Raw genomic sequence first — 20,619 nt, 5'->3', positions numbered from 1 at the left:
CCATTCTTATTTGATGCCTTTTGATGTAAAACCCTGGCTTTCCCCATCTTATTTGTTCCTCTGCTGTCTCTCCTTCTAAAGATCAAGTTTAGTTAAGTAGAAGGAAAGAGAAAATGGAAAGAAACTTTGTTTACTGAATGAATATAAGAAACTAGGCATCGTGCTAGATATGTTGCACTTGCTTTTAAAATTTTTTTCCGCATTCAAAATACCAGTGTAACATAAAAAGTAGATTTGATGCGAGAGACAGAAAAGACATTTCATAATGATAATTATATAACAATATTAAATGTGTGCATCAAATAACATAGCTTCAAAATACATAAAGCAAAAGTTGACAGAACCGGAAAAAAAAAAAAAAAACAGTTCAAGAAAAAGAAACAAGCAAATCCATAATCATAAGTGGGGATTTTAATGCATTTCTCTCAAAACTGAAAGAACAAGCAGACAAGAAATCAATAAGAAGAGAGAAGATTTGAGTAACGTGATTGACCAACTTGGCCTAATTAGCATATATAGAACACTATAACCAACAAGTATAGAATACACTTTCTTCTCAAACACACATGGAACATTTCACCAAACTAGACCATAAGCTGAGGCAAAAAACAAGTCTCAACAAATTTCAAAGGACTTAAATCATAGAGTATGTTCTCCGACTACAGTGAAATTAAACTAGAATTCAACAACATATAGATTAGCTAGAGATTTCCCAAATGTTTAGAAATTAAGCAACACACTTCTCTATAACCCACAGGTTAAAAAATAACTCACAATGTAAATTGGAAAGCAGTTAAAATGAAATGATAATGAAAATATAGCATAACAAAACTTTAAAGGTGAAGGTAAAGCCAGAGGAAAATATAAGGAAGAAATAATGTCAGTCTTACACAAACTGTTCTAGAGAAAAAAAAAGAAGAAATACTTTCCAAATTGCCTTGATAGAACAGAACAGCCTTAATATTAATATCTGGCAAGGACATTACAAGAAAGGAAAATTACACACTAATCTCTCTCATGAAATACAAATTCAAAAGTCCTAAATGAAATATTAGCAAACTGAATCAGCAATATATTAAAAGAATGCTACATTATGATCAAGTGGGACTTATGCCAGAAATCAAAGTTTGATTTAACATTGAAAAATTAATCAAGGTAATTCACCGTGTTACAAAAATAAAAAAGAAAAATCATATATTCATATAAATAGATTTATAAAAAGCACTTGATAAAATTCAACAACTATTCGTAAGAAAACCAAAAAAACAACTCTCAACAAACTGGAACTAGAAGTAGACTTTCTTAATCTGATAAGAGTATCTGCAAAATATCCTAGATAATATCATATTTAATGATGAATATAGAATGCTTTCCCCCTGAGTTGGGAATAAGAAAAAGATATCCACTCTCTCCGTCTATGTTCAACATTGTGCTGGAGCTCTTAACTAGTGCAACAAAGGAAGGAATAGAGACAAAAGATAGATTGGAAAGTAAGAGGTAAATCTGTTATTATTCTCAGATGACATAACTACATGCACATAAAACCCAAAAGAATCTACAAACTACTAGAAATAATAAGTGAAAACTACTAGAAATAATAAGTGAATTCAGCAAGCTCACTGAATATGAAGTCAATATATAAAAATCTATTGTATTTCCATATACCAGCAATAAATAATTAGAAAATGAAATTTTGTAAACAAACTTTATTTACAATATCACATCCCAAAATTACCTAGGAATAAGTGCAAGACCTCTACCCTGAACATTATAAAGCACTGATGAAGAAATTACAGAAAATTCAAAATGAAGAGCTATACCCTGTTCATGAACCAAAGGCTCAATATTGTAAAGATGTTAATTCTCTACAAACAGATCTATAGATTCAATACAATCCCATCAAAAACAAGCAGGTGTGTATAGGGTGTGGGGGGGAATAAGAAGCTGATTCTATATTCCATATTAAAATGCAAAGGATCTAAAATAGACACAGTAATCTTGAAGAAACACGAACCTGAAGGGCCTACACTACCAGATAGCAAGACTTTTAAAGTAGAATATCCAAATGAAAAATAAGCATATGAAAAGGTGCTTAGTAACACACTCATCAGAAAAAATGCAAATTAAAACCACAGTAAAATATAACTACACTCCTACTAGAAAGGCTAAAATTAGTAAGACTGACAGTATCATGTACTAGTAGAAATGTGGAGTAAGTCGTACAACCACTTTAAAAGCATTTGGTTTAAAAAATGTTTAGCAGTCCTGACTAAAGCTAGACATGTATGCCTTGTGACCAGCAACTCCACGTTTAGCTGCCTTGTTGGTAAATACGCAACTAAAATCAAGGCTTACATCCATAGAAGCTCTATTTATAATTGTCCCAACCTGGAAATAATCCAAATGTTTATCAACAGTGGATGGATAAATAAATTGTAGTATATTTCTTACAATGGAATATGATGAAAAAAGAACATATTCCTGCAACATGCAACACCATGCTGAATCTCATGGAAGAAATGTTATGTGAATGTAGTCAGACCCAAAAGACTGTTTACGGTGTATTTCCATTTATAAGAGGCTGAAAAAACATGAAAAACTGATGTATGTGGCAATAGAGTTCAGAATAGTGATTTACTTTGGAGAGTTATTGGCTGGAAGTTATTGACTTCTGGGGTGCTGGAAATAGTCTATGTCTTTGTCCTGGAGGGCATTAACTCCATGCACCCCTGGTTTGTGTTATCTGATCCATCTGGGCTGATGAAGCCAAATCTCAGGTCTCATGGTGTAGTGCTTCATCTGAACCAAAGCCTCTGGGAAGCCAGACTTGGGAAACAAGGACAGTAGAACTCCCACCACAGCGGGCACAGTGAAGGCCATGCTAAACCAGGCCCTCTCCCTGGGGGACACTGAGAAGAGCCAGTGTTGTTAGGAAACTGTTGCTGCAACTGTGGCAGCAACCAGGACTCTCCATCAAACAAGCATCCAAGACCCAGGGAAGGCCAAAGGAATCTGGGGAGACACCAAACCTGGGTCTGTCACACCAAATGACACCTGTCAAAAGCAACAGCAGCCACTGCTACCCAACAAGGGCAGGACAACTAAAAACTCAGACCCCTCAGGGATGAAGGGCAAAGTTACCCCAACAGGCAAATGACATAGGCCAGCCAAAATACTGGCTAAAAGTGAGAGAAATCAAGAATGAGTAGTGAAGGAACGAGATGATAAATACTTTATAATGGTCTCAATACCAGCTGTACTAGCGAGCATTGCAATTTATTTCAATAACCTTCTTTTCTTAGGTATTTTAGATGATTTCAGTAGGCCACCACTTTGAAGGAGATTTTATGACTGATTGGAATTATACTGTCTCTCAGGGAAAAAATGAGACAGCTTGCACTCACAAAGAAAGCAAATCCTGCCTTTTAATGTTGCAGCTGGTTATGATGAAGGGTCATAACTGGATCAAGGAGTGAACTGTATTGGTTGCATCTTACCTTCAGTCACTATCAATTCCTTGCAGTCACAAGTGGTTCTGCTGCCTGAGTCCAACCAGGCACCACTTGGAATCCCTGGCTGCTCCCACCCCATCGGACATGGCACCACTCTTCCCAGGAAGCTGCTTTAGGGCTGAATGACACAGCCAGGAAGTCCAGGGGAGTTGATTACCTGTTGGACATGAGAGGGAGTCAAACAGTCTCCTTCCTCCCTCCAATGGACTGTACCAAGGCATGGTACCAAGGCATGGTCAGGGTAGGTGCACTGCAGGGTGACCTGCTGGGTCCCTTCATTATATGGCGGTGGCCAGCATAGTAACACTTTATCTTTCATTGCTTCCTAACGCATTTCCCCTTTCCCTCACTCTCACTGCTCAGTGATTAAACTCCAAAATTCATTTTTAGCATGTAAGTTTACCTTAGGCTCTATTTTCTAGGAAACCCAAGCAAAGACACATATAGTTGGAGGTCTGAGACTTCTAAATAATCTAAAAATTTAAAAATTTCATATGTATGCTAAATGCATACATATTTTTATATAAAAGCATATTTTGGATCATCTGGACAACTACTTTTCAATTGAGTACTTCTCTATTTCAATGCTTTATTTTCAGTTGCTTGAGATTATGTTACCAATCAGTACTAGTTTAATTTTTATGACCCAATGTCAAGACAAAAAGGACAGACAAGATGAAATTGAGGTTTACCATCAAGTGAAGACCAAATGAAGTAATAGAATAAAGAGATATTTCAAGTAATTTGAATACAGGAAACTTACAGGTCAATTTGAATTTTCATTTGATGTTTGGAAAACTTAAAAAAAGAATCTATGCAGTAGCTGACAGCCCATATTCATATTATGAGTGACATTTAGTTTCAGCAAAATACTTTAATTGTTGTTAATTTGAATGCTTTTGACTGGTAAGAGATATGGAAGAGAGAAAGCAGAAATCTGATGAGAAAACTTAGGGAGCTTATTTTGAAAACCTTCAATAATATGTATGTTGCTTGTTAATACTTTTGGTGCAAGTGGTTTGTCTAAGAGGAATGCCAAGATATGCTGAAGTTTATGTCAAGGTTGATGAGGGATAGCAACAAGGACCACCATGAGGGGATAACTGGATATATGGGTTACACTTAATGAATGCTCATTGAACAAGGGCAACAGTCAGGCCTCTGCTGCATGAGGCGGTGGTGATGGCGGTGGTTAGTCTTGGGTGGGTCGGTGTCTATGGTTGGGCAAATATTTGTAAGAAGTAAATAAATCTCTCAGTGGCCAAGCTGCTTGTCACCTGTGACTTCTTCCAAGGAACTGGGTGTGGGCTTCCCACCCTCATTCTCAGCACCTGGCACAGCTTAAGGCAAGAGCACTGCTTCCTTCAAAATGAAATAGTTTAAAGTACACAGAATTTAAGACCAAGTAATTGTTCCTCATATTGGAGGTAAATGCAATAATGAAACAATTTGGGGTGAAGAGGTTAAAGTCCTGTGATAACACACCTCTGACAACTTGCAAAAATATTTATCTATATATTCATATATATAAGGGTAAAACAGGACACCTCCAAAACCAGCATTTTCCAAAGAGAGAAGTCAAAGGGAGATGTGCAGCAATGGGATCGTTTAAGAGTTCTGTTTTCATCTTAGCTCTTTACCTTCTGGAAGGGGCCCTGAGCAACTCACTCATTCAACTGAATAATAATGGCTATGAAGGCATTGTCATTGCAATTGACCCTAATGTGCCAGAAGATGAAACACTCATTCAACAAATAAAGGTAAGTCTGAAATGGCAATTATCTGTGTATTGTATATATACATATATATATATTTTATATATATATATATAATATATATATTTTATATATATATATATAATATATATAGTGATGGAGAGAATAACTCCAGCTGGGCAACCCTGACAACTTATTCTTATATCTGAGCTTCAGTTTCTTCATCTGTAAAAGGAGGATAATAATACTTGACCATTAGGATTCTTGTGAGGGATAGTAAAACAAATGCAATGTGCATAACCCAGACCTTGATACATTGTTATTGCTCAGTAAATGGTGGCTATATTTATTGGCTGTGAGTTACTTCATTGAAAATTATTCGGTTCTGTACTAAATTTGGCAGATATTGTGAGATGCCCAGACGGTAATTCCTTTGCCTAATTTTAGCCTTGGCGCATACCAGATTCTCCTTTTATTCTCATAATCATAACCCCCTTCCTTGTGATCATAATATAGGTCCCCAGGATGTAACTTACTTAAGAACAACACTGACCCTTCTGACAGGAGGAAACCCTGCATTTTCTCAGCTGCAATGCAAGGGATCCCCTCAGGGCTGCTGAACTGCAGCACCTCACTTGTTACTCCTCTGGAGATGGAAAAGACTCTTTCTGCCCCGACAAGCATTTAAGGGTCTTAAAGTTGGAGTAGTTGGATTAGAGAAGGCCATGGTCAAGACTGGAATACTTAAGAGGGGTTCTTGCTGTCTAACAGCAAGCAGCTACAGACAACAGGGAGATGCTTTATAACATAGCCGCAGGATTGTGTAATGAGTAAGAGTACTGGTCTGTACAATGAGGATAATAATAGTTCTTCCTCTATAGGATTAAATTTTAAAATGCATGGATATAAGGATATATGGGAGCTCTGTACAATGTTTGCCAGTTTCTGTAAGTATAAAATTATCTCAAAAATAAAAAAAATAGCTTTAAAAATGCATGATAGTTCCTGGCACATAGTAAGGGCTCAATAAATGTTGGATGTAGTCCTTGGTCACTAGTCCCCCTTTTGATCCCTCTCAAGAGGAAAATGTCATCCTTCTTAACCATGCCAAAGGAACTGAAGCATGTTTCTGAGCAAAGTTCCTGAGTGTATGAGTTCAGAAGTTAATAATTCAAGGGCCCTGAGGGTCCTCCCCATAGGTTCTTTACTGTGAGCAGGGGCAAACTCAGAAAGGTCAAGTTTAGAGACAGAACTTCCTCTACTGCCAGGAGGGAGTTTGGTGCTAGAAAATTGTAGGTGTGGTGGTGGGGTAAGCTTACCTCTTTAACTTGAAGACTGTCAGATAATTCTAGGATTGGTAAAATTCATATCTTCTGAAATCTCTCTTTCAACAATCAGAAACCTTGGGTAAATTTCTCAATTGTCTCCAAACTTTGGAAATGGCATGAAAAAAAAAATGAAGAACAACAGAAAAGTAAATGTGTTGGGAGAAAAGTGTGGCCAGTGTGTTTCTGTTCTTGACTAGACAGTCAGTGAGGGTCAGGAATACAGACGGAGAACATAGATGCCTTTTCTTAATGATAATGGTAATTTGTATCTGTAGGGTGCTTTAGAGCATTCAAAGTGCTTTCATCTCATTATCTTTCAGGTTTCCTCCTGAGAAATGTATTTCTTACTACAATTATTAAATTGGCTTTCTGATGAGTCCTAAATGAGTTGAGCATGAGATAAGGTGGTTTCTACCATTTCCTTCTCTGTATGAGGAACATTTAAAGATTTAATTACAGTAGCATTCTCCAAGTTTCTAACTGCGTAGTTAATGAAAAGTTTCTTCCCATCTGATGCTCCAGATATGCAGAGTTGAGGGACCTCACCATGGACTTTGCCATATTTTCCAGTCATCCCTCACTCTGCCCAATAATCTTTTTTTTTTTTTTTTTCCTGAATGGGGACTTGTCCCCTGTTGCCCTTGTAGGGACAGAAGCCTCTAAGTCAGCTCTTAAAATGCTTGCTTCTTCAGGACAGTACCCAACATTTTCCCACTCACAAGACTGGCAGATGGCGCTGCAGCTCCATTGACTGCACCTTACTCTTTGCAAATCTTACTAGTTGCAGAGACAGTGAGAGTCCACTTCAAACAACTGAAAAAGTGAGAGTCAGGGAAAAGCGTGCTTTCTCTCTTTCTCTCTCTCTTCCATGCACACATACACATGAAGATACACAATGAGAGTATTTAGGGGTCAGTGCACAGGTGCCAGGCATGGCTTGTTTGGCACTATTGGAGCATAACTACTTCATTCATTCATTCATTCATATGCTTGCTCATTCATTCAACAAATATTTACTGAGCATTTCCATTACAAGAACTAGGAATCCAATGGTGAACAATATACTATCCCTGTCCTTAAGAAATTTCCAGCCTGTCTTATAAGCTGTCATCCTCAACCTTCTCTAAGCCTCAGGAGTTGAAATGTTTATTTGGGCATAAGATCATCTTCTCAAAAGCTAGAACAGATACCAAAGCAAAGACCCCTTATTTATGTTTCTATCAACGAAAGGATTTCATGCTGCTCATTGTTTTTTTTCCTGGGAGGCACTGAAAATTCACCTTTCTTATGTCAAATTGTAATATAATATTCTGACGAAGTTTTTACACTCCTTTTATGGATGTTTGGTGATCTTGACTCCATTCTTTTATTTTACAAGATGATACAATGTTAAATCTGGTTGGTTTGTTTGTAGAGAGAAATGCAAATCATTAAGCACACTTTTGAAAACTAGAAAGACAGCCATTATTATCACTATTACAAAGGGATAAACGGAAGCTCAGAGAGATAAAATAAAATAAATCCCCCAAGTTTGTCCAGTTAGGAAGTGATAGAGCAGGATTCCCTCTGCATCTGTTTCCAAGTACTGCTTCAATTTCCTGTATAATGGTGAACCCTTTGTAAGACCAACCCACTAGGCACTGTAGTCAAGCCAATTTGATCCACTCCAGCAAGGCCTTTGCTCCTGCAATGATCCCTTTTTTTTCTATTGCATTATAAATGTTTTCCCAATAGCATACAAAAATGTCATACGGGTTCTTATCTTAAAACAAAACAAAATCCCCTTGCTCTGAGGTCCTCCTCCAGCTACTGCCTCATTTCTCTATTCTCCTTTGATTTATAGAAAAACTGCCTCCAATTCTTCACCTCCCACTCGCTTGAATCCTCTCACATGGGGCTGTTGTCTCCATACCACACCCCTTTGTTGCTAAATCCAGTGGCCAGTTCTTAGTCCTCACCTTACTGGTTGGCTCAGCAACATTTGACACAGATGAACTCCTTCTGAGGCTTCTGGTTTCCTTCCCACGCACTGGATGCTCTTGAGTCTCCCATGCTGACTCCTCTTCCACCTTCTAAATGCTAGCGGCCCCTAGAGCTCAGTCTTTAGTCCTCTTCCTTCCTCCTTCAGCATTCACTGTCAAGGACAGTGGTTTTCAGTTTTAATGGACCCAGTGCCGCCTTCCTATAATAAATAACTTGTAATATCCTCTCTACTACGTGTCATGTTGTGTCTCGGGGAACCTGCAGAGGCATTTATAGTTTTACACTACAGCTCTTTCATTTTAGAGAAATAAAATTAAGTGTAATTTAAAAAGAAATTATATAATGATGCAACTTCCTTATATCTAACTCTTAGTACTATATGAAAAATAAATACTATCCTAACATTTAGTAAGCTACAAAATTGCAAAAGTCAGCAGGCGCTGAAGTCATGACTTGAATTTCTTGTATAGAGTATAGACTCATACTCCATAATTCTCCGTTTCTGCCTCAAAGGTATATTGGCCCTCAATGGACTAAATGAAATGCAACTAATAGTTAAATTTAATAAGCTCTTACAATGAGATAAGAAATCATGGTTCCATGTGCTTCACATGCTAGACTTCATTTGATTTCTACAGCAATCTTATGAGACAGTCACTGTAATATTTTGCATTTTGTAAACGGTAGAACTGAGGCTCAGGTGGAGTTAAGGAAATTGCCTGAATAGCATCCAATAAGTGATGGACCAAGGATTAGTGTCTGACATTGGTCTGCATTGCTAACCATTACATTGTGATGCAGAATGTGTGGTAAGTGCTCAGAAAAAGCTAGCTATTATTATTAATAAAGATATTCCCAAATTTACCCTTCCCATCTTGATAGTCTTTAAAAATGTGACAGGCAGATGTAAATTTGAATGATTTGCAATTTAGTCTATTTTCAGTAATAATTGTATTTGTTTGTTTGTTTTCTTTCTTCCTAGGACATGGTGACCCAGGCATCTCCATACCTGTTTGAAGCTACAGAAAAAAGATTTTATTTCAAAAATGTTGCCATTTTGATTCCTGAAAAATGGAAGACAAAACCTGAGTATGTGAGACCAAAACTTGAGACCTACAAAAATGTGAGAATGTCAAGTATTCAAAATACTCCAGTGTTAATAAGGTCAAATCATTTATTGAAATTTTGTGATAATAAAAACTTTTTCTTAAATTTCAGGCTGATGTTCTAGTTGCTGTACCTAATCCTCCAGCTAACGATGAACCCTATACCGAGCAGATGGGAATGTGTGGAGAAAAGGGTGAAAAGATTTATTTCACACCTGACTTCTTAGCAGGAAAACTGTTCCAAGAGTATGGACCACAAGGTATGGGTACAGATGAAATATTCTACTATATTCTGCTAATTTAACAATTTTATGTTCCATATGGTTCAACAATGGAATTATTTTTTTATTAGAGAAATTGTGTTTACAGAAAATACATGCATAAAATACAGAGTTCCACACACCACCCTTTTATTAACAGAGCTCCTATATACCACATTGCCTTAGTGTGGTACCTTTGTTACAGTTGAAGAAAGAACATTTTTATAATTGTGCTATTAACAGCCCATAGATTACATTAGGGTTCCCTGTTTGTGTTGTATAGTCCTATTTTTTTTAAAATTTTTTCTGATAACATATATACAACCTAAAATTTCCCCTTTTTACCACATTCAAATTTATAATTCAGTGCTGTTATGTTCAGAAAGTTGTGTTGCCATCACCACCATCCATTACCAAAACTTTTCCATAATCCCAGACAGCAACTCTGAAACCAATTAATCATTAATTCCCCATTTCCTACCCCCATCCCAGCCCTGGAAACCTATATTCTAGTTTCAGACATGAATGTGCTTATTCTAATTACTTCATATCAATGAGATAATATAATGTCCTTTTGTGTCTGCTTATTTCACTCAACGTGATATCATCAAGGTTCATTCATGTTGTCACATGTATCATAACTTCATTCCTTTTCACACCTGAATAATACATACATGCCATTGTATGCATATACCATATTTTATTTATCCATTCATCAGTTGATGGACACTTTGGTTCTTCCATCTTTTGGCAATTTGTGAATAATGCCACTATGAACATTAGTGTGCAAATATCGGTTCCAGTCCCTGCTTTCAATTCTTTTGGGTATACACCTAGAAATGGGATTACTAGGTCCTATGGTAATGCTATACTTAACTTTCTGAGGACATGCCAAATTGTCTTCCATAGAGGCAGCACCATTTCACATTCCCACCAGCAATGAATGAGCATTCTTATTTCTCCATATCCTAACACTTTAATTTTCCTTTTTTTTTTTTTAACAGTAGCCATTCTACTAGGTGTGAAATGGTATCTCATTGTGGTTTTGATTTGCATTTCCCTGGTGGCTGATGATGTTGAGTATCTTTTCATGTGATTTTTGACCATTTGTATATCTTCTTTGGAGAACTCTCTATTGTAGGCCTTCTTTATAAATTGTGAACACTAAATCTTTATTGGATATGTGGTTCCCAAATATTTTCTTCCATTGTGTAGGTTGTCATTTACTTTCATGTCAAAGTCCTTTTATCCACAAAAGTTTTTAATTTTGATGAAGTTCCATTTATCTATTTTTTCTTTTGTTGCTTGTTCTTCAGGTGTAAAGTCTAAGAAACCATTGCCTAAAATAAGGTCCTGAAGATGCTGTTTTCTAAAAGTTTTATAGTTCTAGTCCTTATATTTAGGTATTTGATTATTTTGAGTTGGGTTTTGTATACATTGTGAAGTAGGGGTCCACCCTCATTCCTTTGCATGTGGCTATGCAGTCTTCCCAGCACCATTTCTTGAAGAGACTATTCTTTCACCATTGAATTGCTTTTGGTACCCTTGTCAAAAATTGGTTGTTTATAAACATGAGGGTTGATTTCTGAACTCTCAATTCAATTTCACTGGACCATATATCTGTCTTTCTGCTGTTTAATTACTGTAGCTTTGTAATAAGTTTTAAGACTAGGGAGAGTGATTCTTGCAAATTTGCTATTCATTTGCAAGAAGGTTTTGGCTATTTGGAGCCCATTACCCCCCCCCCCCCCCCCATATAAAGCTGATGGTTGACTTACCATTTCTTCAAAGAAGGCTGTTGGAATTTTGGTTGGGATTACATTAAATCTGTAAATCACTTTGGGTAAAATTGACATCCAATCCATGAACATAGAGTACCCTTCCATTTATTTAGGTCTTTGACTTCTTTTAGCAACGTTTGTAATTTTCTGTGTACAAGTCCTTTATATCCTTGGTTAGATTTATTCTTGGGTATTTGATTCTTTCAGTTGCTATTGCATATGCAATTTGTTTATTGATTTTTTTTCTCCAGATTGTTCATTGTAAGTGTATAGAAACACTACAGATTTTTGCAAGTTGATCTTGTACCCCATTTTCCTAAATTCTTTATTAGTTCTAGTGGTTTGTTGTGATTTTTTCAGGATTTTTCTGTACATAGTTTCAAGTCATCTGCAAATAGGGAAACTTTAACTTCTTCCAATGTGACTGCCTTTTATTTCTATTTCTCTGAGGTCTTCTATTTCTTGTCAAGTCAGTATATGTTGTTCACGTGTTTCTAAGAAATTGTACATTTCATCTAAGTTGTCTAGTTTGTTGGCGTACAATTGTTCATAACATCCTCTTATGATATTTTTTTAGTTCTTTAGGTCTGTGGTAATGACTTCCTTCTCATTGCCTAATTGTTATGGCTAGGACTTCCAGTACAATGTTGAATAACCATGGTGACAGTGGGTATTATTGTCTTGTTCCTGATTTTAGAAGGAAAGCGTTCCATCTAATGTTAGCAGTGGATTTTTTGTAAATGCCCTTTATCACATTGAGGAAGTTTCCTTCTATTCCTAGTTTTCTAAGTGTTTTCATCAAGAAGCGGTGCTGTATTTTGTCAAATGCCTTTTCTGCATCAATTGAGATGACTGTGTGTGTTTTTTTCCTTTGTACTGTTAATGTGCTGTATTACATTAATTGATTATCTTATGTTGAAACCAACCTTGCATACCTGGATAAATCACCTTGATTAAGGTGTAGAATTCTTTTAATGTGCTGTTGGATTCATTTTGCGAGTCTTTTGTTGAGGATTTTTGCATCTATATTCATAAGAGAAATTACTCTGTAATTTTCTTTTCTTGTAATATCTTTATCTGGTTTTGGTATGAAAGTGATGTTGACTGCATAGATGAGCTAGAGGGTGTTCCCTTCTCTTCAATTTTCTGGAAGAGTTTGAGCAGAATTTTGTGTTAATTCTTCTTGGAATGTTTAGTAGAATTCACCTATGAAACAATTTTTTCTTTGTTGGGAGGTTTTTGATTAGTGATTTAATCTCTTTACTCATTATTCACCTGTATGTTTCCTTTCTTGTAGTATCTTCACTAGGTTTTGGTATTAGATTGATGGTGCTTCAAAGAATGAGTTAGGTAGTGTTCCCTTTTCTTCAACTTTTCAGAAGAGTTTGAGCAGGAATGGTGTTAATTCTTAAAATGTTTGGTAACATCCCCCTGTGAAGCCATCTGGCCTTGACCTTTTCTTTGTAGGGAGGATTCTGAGGACTGATTGAATCTCTTTACTTGTGACTGGTTTGTTGAGGTCTTCTGTTTCTTCTCAAGTCAGTATATGTTGTTCACGTATTTCTAAGAAATTGTACATTTCATCTAAGTTGTCTAGTTTGTTGGCGTACAATTGTTCATAACATCCTCTTATGATTTATTTTTAGTTCTTTAGGTCTGTGGTAATGACCTCCTTCTCATTTCTGATTTTGTTTATTTGCATCTTCTCTCTTTGATTTTGTTAGTCTAGCTAAGGTTTTGTTGATTTTGTTGACCTCAAAGAACCCACTTTTGGTTTTATTGATTCTATTGTTTTTCCCTCCAATTCATTTATTTCCACTTTAATCTTTGTTATTTCTTTTCTTCTACTAGCTTTAGGGCTAGTTTGCTGATAGTTCTCTAGTTTCTTTAGTTGTTCATTTAGGACTTTGGTTTTTAGCTCTTTCTTCCTTTTTAATGTAGATATTTAGAACTATTAATTTCCCTCTCAGCACCACCTTCACTGCATCCCATAAGTTTTGATATGTTGTATTCTTGTTTTCATTCATCTCAAGGTATTTACTCATTTCTCTTCCAGTTTCTTCTTTAACCCACTAATTGTTTAAGAGTGTGTTAAACTTTCATATATCTGTGAAAGTTCCAGTTCTTCAGTAGTTATTGATTTCCAGCTTCATTCCATTATGATCAGAGGAAGTGCTTTGAATAATTTCAATCTTTTTAAAATTATTAAGACCTGTTTTGTGCAAAGATCTATATACCTCTGTTAGGTCTAATTCATTTATCATGTTTTTTGGGTCTTCTATTTCTTTACTGATCCTCTGTGTAGTTGTTCTATCTGTTGAACAGAGTGTGTGTTGAAGTCTCCCACTATTAATATAGAAATGTCTATTGTGCCCTTCAGTTTTGCCAGTGTTTGCCTCGTGTACTTTGGAGCACCTTGATTGGATGCATACACATTTATCATTGTTATTTCTCCTTGGTGAATTACCCCTTTTATTAACATATAGTGTCCTTCCTTGTCTCTTATAATATATTTGCATTTAAAGTCTATTTTGTCTGATACTGGTATAGCTACCCCAACTTTTTTTTGGTTGTTGCTTGCATGGAATATCTTTTTCCATCCATTCACTTTCAACCTATTTGTATCTTTAAGTCTAAAATGGGTCTTTTGTAAACAGCATATAGATGGGTAATATATTTTTTTTCTTTATTGATTCTGTTATTCTGCGTCTTTTTATTGGGGAGTTTAATTCATGAACATTCAATGTTATTACTGTAAAAGCTGTCCTTACTTCAACCATTTTATCCCTTGGCTTTTATTTGTCAATAGGGGAGTCAGTCAAATAAATGAATAGACAGATCACTGAATTAGGTTTCAATGAACCCATGAGGTGACTTGCACCTGAATGAAGTGAACCTCCTGTCTGAAATTCATGGGGTAGCTACCAGATGTTGGAGATGCACAGTGCTCTCAGATGTTTGGTGGATTCAGATTATAAGTGGATCTTGTTAAAATGCAGATTCTGATTCAGTAGTTCTGGAGTGGGGCTCAGGAACCTGCATTTCTAACAAGCTTCAGGTGACGCTGAGACTGCTCAGCCACAGGCCACACTTTGAGTAGCAGGAAGCATATCCTTGCAGTCCAGCTCTCAAAGCCTTAACTGAATAAAAAGTTTCAATTTTCCTTAGCAAAATAAACTCTTTAGTATAGAAACATATGAATTACATTTTAAAAATTTCATACGAGCAATCTTTGGAGGAAATAGTAAAAGAAACAAGTAATGGAGAATAATATGTACTTCCCAAGTATAATCAAATGTGATTAGTTACAAAATAGCTGGTATCGTGTTTCTTTACTATCTCACAGAGATTAGAATCCTCCAGAACTGGACTTGATTTTCTTCATTTAATCAGTCAAGGAAGAAAAAAAACAACCAAGCAAACAAAAGAACCCCTGGTGCCTCCATCTCCCACCTTCCATCCGTAGAGCACTTCAGAAAGAGGTGTCAAATGGACCTCTTTGTTGTTCTTTTATAACACTCCATAACAGGAACAGAAATTTCTCAACATATAGCTTAATAAGTATGTGTTGAACTGATTTACCTGTCTTTTCCCACTCCTGCCCCATTCCCCCATGCCAGCCATTGGGGTCACCATATCCTATCCCATCCCTGGCCTGTATTCTTTCTGTATCTCTACTTCTGCTTCTCACAATCTTCCCTTACCTTTAAGAGGCCATCAGTTGTTCCCCAGCACCTACAGAATGAAGTCCAAATCCTTTGTATGGGACACTAGCCCTTCCTTAATATGCCCAATTCTCCAAATTCATCCTACTTTGGAAGTTACATTCTAGAAAAACAAAGATGCACATAAATCACTAGGATTAATCCAAATATAACAAGTGCCTATTAAATTCTAGAACACCATGTGCCCAAATATGGTGATGAAGAAGCCATGGTGCCATGGTTTGATTGGATGTGGGCCCTGAAGGAAAAGGAAGAATTGAGGGTGCTGGCTGGCTGCCCTGTGAATGCCCCTGAGTCCCATGGCATCCTTCACTGACCTCCATCATTGCACTTGTACCGCTAGGCACTGTAGCTATCTGATCATGTGCATCATTAATCCTACTATGATCCATGTGAGGACAGGGCTATTGTTTCATCTCTGTACAAATAACTGCCTGGCACCTGATTAACAATTAATGAGCCAAAACAAGAATTTATAATTTATAGAAACATACAGTTGTCCCTTAGATTTTCCTTTCTAAGGAAATCAAAATTTTAATCAAAAATAAATAAATAAACATAGCAGAACATAATAAGCATTCAAAAGAATTTTTCCTCCAAGTGTGAGAATCAGTATTGCCATTCTCACCTTAACTGAGTGTTTAAAATATTCTCCCACAGGTAGGGCATTTGTTCATGAATGGGCTCATCTGCGATGGGGGGTATTTGATGAGTACAATAATGACCAGAAATTCTACTTATCCAATGGAAGAAACAAACCAGTAAGGTATGTATATTTTGATTTAACTTTTTCCAAATTATTTTAAATTTCAAACTATTTTTTCTTGAATCGATTGCTTTAAAAACCTTAGTCTTTTCTCTTATTTCTCTACCTATAATTCATTCTCTTAGTGCCTGCTTTTTTAGGTTTCCACAAGACTGCCACTATTGTTCATTTCATAAGAGCTTCAAGTAGTTTACTTCTCTACTCTGCAGCTACAAATCATTTGCCCCCTTTTTAAATATGCCAACTATAAGAAATCCATAGTTGCTATGTTCAGTGTCTCCATGCTTCCTGTACCTAAAAGAGAAACCAGAATCAGTGACATAAACAGAGCTTGAGGGCAGAATGACATCTGTGTGACTGGACAGTATGAATGGGCCTGAGAGGGATAGTGAAACTTACCTGAAAGACAAGCCAAATATAAGCCAAAACAAAATAAAACAAACACTTCTCAGTTTGAATTAAACCCTGTGGTGTGGCCACAGAAAACAAACTGAAAAGTTGGAAAGTGCTCTTATCCCCCATGGTTTTATTAGAGAGTTCTTGCAACTGGTAGTTTCAGTATATATTAACTACTTTGGTACAAACATAAAAGTGAGGGAATTTCCCAATTTATTTTAAAAAGCTAGCATAATTCTGAGACTAAAACCTGACAGATGGCTCAAAAAAGAATTTTGTAGACGGCTCTCTAAAAAGATAGAGGCAAAATTTTTAAATAAAAGGAAAGTGAATTAGATCTGGTAGTATTAAGGGAAAAGCATACTTGGGTCAAGTTAGCTGTCTTCCAGACATCCAAAATGTTGTCATATTAGGTAAGTGATTAATATATCAGTTATTAAAGGAGAAAAATGAATAAGTTTTCCAATAAGTTCTCAAAAGGAATCTGATAAAATTCCATACTTATTTCTGAATGTGAAACAAAACAAAATGTCCCCCTCTTTTTAAAGAGGAATAGAGTTGTTACATACCCCTTGCCAATTCTGCTTCCAGTCCTACTAGCCTGGGTGCTATTAAGGAGATATGCTCAGCTTTGGTTCATTTACTATATTTACTTGATACGATTGCTTCCAAGCGGGTGCTGTGCTGGGCTCAGAACTCAGCCTTGGCTTCCCATTTCTCCCACAGAAGCATTATTCCTCTCCACTTTTCCCTTTCATTATTACATTCAAAGTATGCCCACTTGGTCCACTTCCATTTTATTATCCCTCATCATTGAATCTCCTTAGGCGCAAATAGACACTAACATATCCTCACCTTTTTGGCCTGGAATTCTCTGCATGGGATGCATCTCTGCCTCCTAGAGCCGTGCACAGTTCACCAAATTCCTTCATCTTGTATCAACAGCACTATACGGATGACAGCCCCAGGTTACTTCCTTGATGGGATCATATGTTGGTTTAGTTTCTCAAAACTCAGTGAATGGTCACCATTCCGAACCTGACATCTGCCTTTCCCGCTTCTCTTTTCTAAGCTTCCAGACAGTTAAACATTACATATTCTCCTGAGGGGAAAGCTGATTCAAACATATTCCTTTCTAGAGATATTCTAGAAAAATCTTATACAACATGCTCTTCCTACCATAGATAACTATGTATACCACAATAGCAAAGCTGACATGATTGCCATCCATATCTTTTTAAAAATAAATTTTTTATAATATATTAATAATATGTATTTCCCCTTATCTTCCAAACTTTTCAATTATTATTTGTAAGGTCTAGAAGCAAACACAAAAATGGCAGTACTGCCCACAAAAGAAGGTCACTTCCTTAATATGATATAGAATATCTATTGAAAGCCAACAGCCAACATCATATTTACTAGTGAAACACCAGAGATTGACCCAGGAAGAAGTTGAGGATGGTCCTTATTACCAGAGCCACCTAACCTTTTTTAGACAGGAATACATGGAAATTGCTTTTAGGCAGCTGACATGCTTACCTAATTTCACATACTTAGAAAACACAAGGAATAAATTGAAATTAAAACAAATAAGTGAAGTCAATTGGGTGACCAGATATAAAACAAATATTCAAAGTGCCTTCCCATATATTAGCAATAACCAGTTCAAAAACTAATGAAAAAAAATACTCCATTCAAGGTAGCAATTAAAGGTCTAATAAAAGTAAGAAAAACTCTCAGAAGAAATCTGGAAGACACATTTCAAGAAAACTATAAAACTCTTCTAATGGATTTAAAAGAAGACCAAAATAAATTGAGAGGTTTTCAATTTATGAACCATGTGAATTCCACCCAAATTATGTTTTATAAAACTCTAGTCAAAAGTACATCTATTTTACCCCATTAAAAAATTCATAGAGTTCATTCAATAGATGGTAGCCAAGAACATTTTTTGAAAAGGAACAGCAATGAAGAGGATTTTTTCTTATCAAAATTTAAAATATACTATAAAACTATATTAATTAAAACAAAGTGGACTGATAGATATTTTCATCAACAGTAAATTACTTTAATACTGGTGGAATTACAAATTGATGAGGAAAGTTGTACCTGGCAAATCTGCAAGTGTGGAAAAAAATTGATTCTCTTCCAATTGGATCAACACATTAAATACAAAAATAAAATCATAAAACAATTAGAAGTATATTAATAAATATCAAACCCCCTACATGGTGAAGGTCTTTCAGTGCATTCAAAAATTGGAAGATACAATTTAAAAGAATGACAAAGTTGGCTACATACAAATTTTGTTGCACATAAACCAAACATAAACTAATTAAAAGGGAAATAAAATGAAAAAGATTTTTTTCAAAAATAAAATGGCAGACATTTAAAAGCTTAATGTTCTAATCCATAAAGAACTTTTGCAATCTGTAAAAAAACATACAATAACACCCTAATAGAAAAGTTAACGAAAGAGAAGAATAATTCACAAAATGAGAAGTAAAAATATCTAATAAACATATAAAAGTGTCTAGACTTACTAATACTCAACAAGGTACAAATGAGACAACGAGAATCATTTAGTACCTACGTTACTGTCAGTGGGATCAATGCTCTCACAGACGGTTGTTAGAGGTATAAATTGACACAAGTTTTCTGGAAAGCAATTTCAAATCTCAAAAATGTTCCCTATTTTTTGACCTAGTAATTTCATGTTTAAAAATCCATTCTTAGGAAATGACAGAGCAAGCTGTATCAACAGGGTTTAAAATGTTCAAACTTTTGGATCTGATAATTCCACTCTGGAAATCAGTCATGTGGAAATATTTGGAAATAAAGTAAAAAATTTATATTAAACTTTGTTTATTCACTGAAGTGTTATTTTTATTACTGACAAGCTGAGAACAAAGATAAATAAATTAGGCTAAATTCACATTAGAATATAAAAGATATGTTATGAATTTATTAAATCATGTTTTGAAAGAATATTAAATACTGTACTAAATTTTAACTACACTGAAACGTTAAGTTTTTTAAAAGCAGGAAATGAGAACTATATGGGCAATATTATTCCTGTGTATGGAGAGAAAAGGAAATGCTTCAACTTGTTAGCTTATTTCTGATGGTAGGACACAAGTTTTTTCTTTTCTCCTTTATGCTTTTTTGTTACTTTCCAAATTTTCTGTAGTGTTATGTATTGCTTATATACTAAAAAAATTAATATAATTTAAAAATAAGGTTTGGAGAAAAAGCATACCATTTTTAATAGCAGTAAAACCTATAAGAATAAAATATAAAGAACAACTTAAAGTCTCTGTGAGCATATAAAAACTATGCTTTTATATGCATTGAAAACATGATGTAGTAAACTAATTAGAAAAACACATCAGGAGATGTCCACAATCCTATTGATGGCAACAAAAGAGGGCTTCTGATTTTCCAGGAATAAGAGGAAAGGATTAAGAAGTCATCAAGGACTTTGGTCCTTATTAATAGCAGCCATAAGAAAAGCCACACTTAGCTTTTCTCCTATAAATTCTGATACCGTGCTGGGAGCCCCTCAGACACTTCCTTGCAAATAGAAATTATTCTGATGAGAATTTAATAATTTTGCTGTTTGAAGGAGTTTATTTGTTTCTTAAATTATGAGAGGATGTCAAAGACAAGACCGTCTATCAGAAACTGATCACAATGTCTAACCTTTTGAAATGATTATATCAACTAAACATCTAATCTTAACATATTTTCAGATGTTCGGCAGATATTACTGGTAAAAATCAAGTGACGAAGTGTCAGGGTGCTAGCTGTATCACCAGAACATGCAGACCCAACAAAGATACAGGAGAGTTTGAAAAAGCATGTGAGTTCATCCCAGATGCAGTACAGACTGTGAAGACTTCCATAATGTTTTCACAAAGTATTGATTCTGTAAGTATCTTACTTTTTTTTTTCTAGGCTTTTATGGATTTAATGAGGTTTTTTTTTTTTGCCCCTGGTGCCCAAGAGGGGATCAAAATGTAGAGAAACCATCAGAGGGCAGCT

General features: G+C 35.6%; 1 protein-coding gene across 1 annotated transcript in view; it reads left to right on the top strand.

Moving 5' to 3' along the window:
* The first annotated feature begins 5,110 nt into the window (after positions 1–5,110).
* The window catches only part of CLCA1 (chloride channel accessory 1), a 31,943-nt gene continuing 16,434 nt past the window's right edge, over positions 5,111–20,619 (top strand). The window contains exons 1-5 of the mRNA XM_037816048.1: positions 5,111–5,272; positions 9,521–9,661; positions 9,757–9,904; positions 16,071–16,176; positions 20,328–20,505. Of these exons, the coding sequence (XP_037671976.1) occupies positions 5,111–5,272; positions 9,521–9,661; positions 9,757–9,904; positions 16,071–16,176; positions 20,328–20,505 (735 nt within the window). The remainder of the gene's footprint in view (positions 5,273–9,520; positions 9,662–9,756; positions 9,905–16,070; positions 16,177–20,327; positions 20,506–20,619) is intronic.

The sequence above is a fragment of the Choloepus didactylus genome, chromosome 2 (genome assembly GCF_015220235.1).
Source record: "Choloepus didactylus isolate mChoDid1 chromosome 2, mChoDid1.pri, whole genome shotgun sequence".
Lineage (NCBI taxonomy): Eukaryota > Metazoa > Chordata > Mammalia > Pilosa > Megalonychidae > Choloepus > Choloepus didactylus.
The sequence above is the reverse complement of the archived record's forward strand: the minus strand, read 5'-3'. Positions and strand labels throughout refer to the sequence as shown.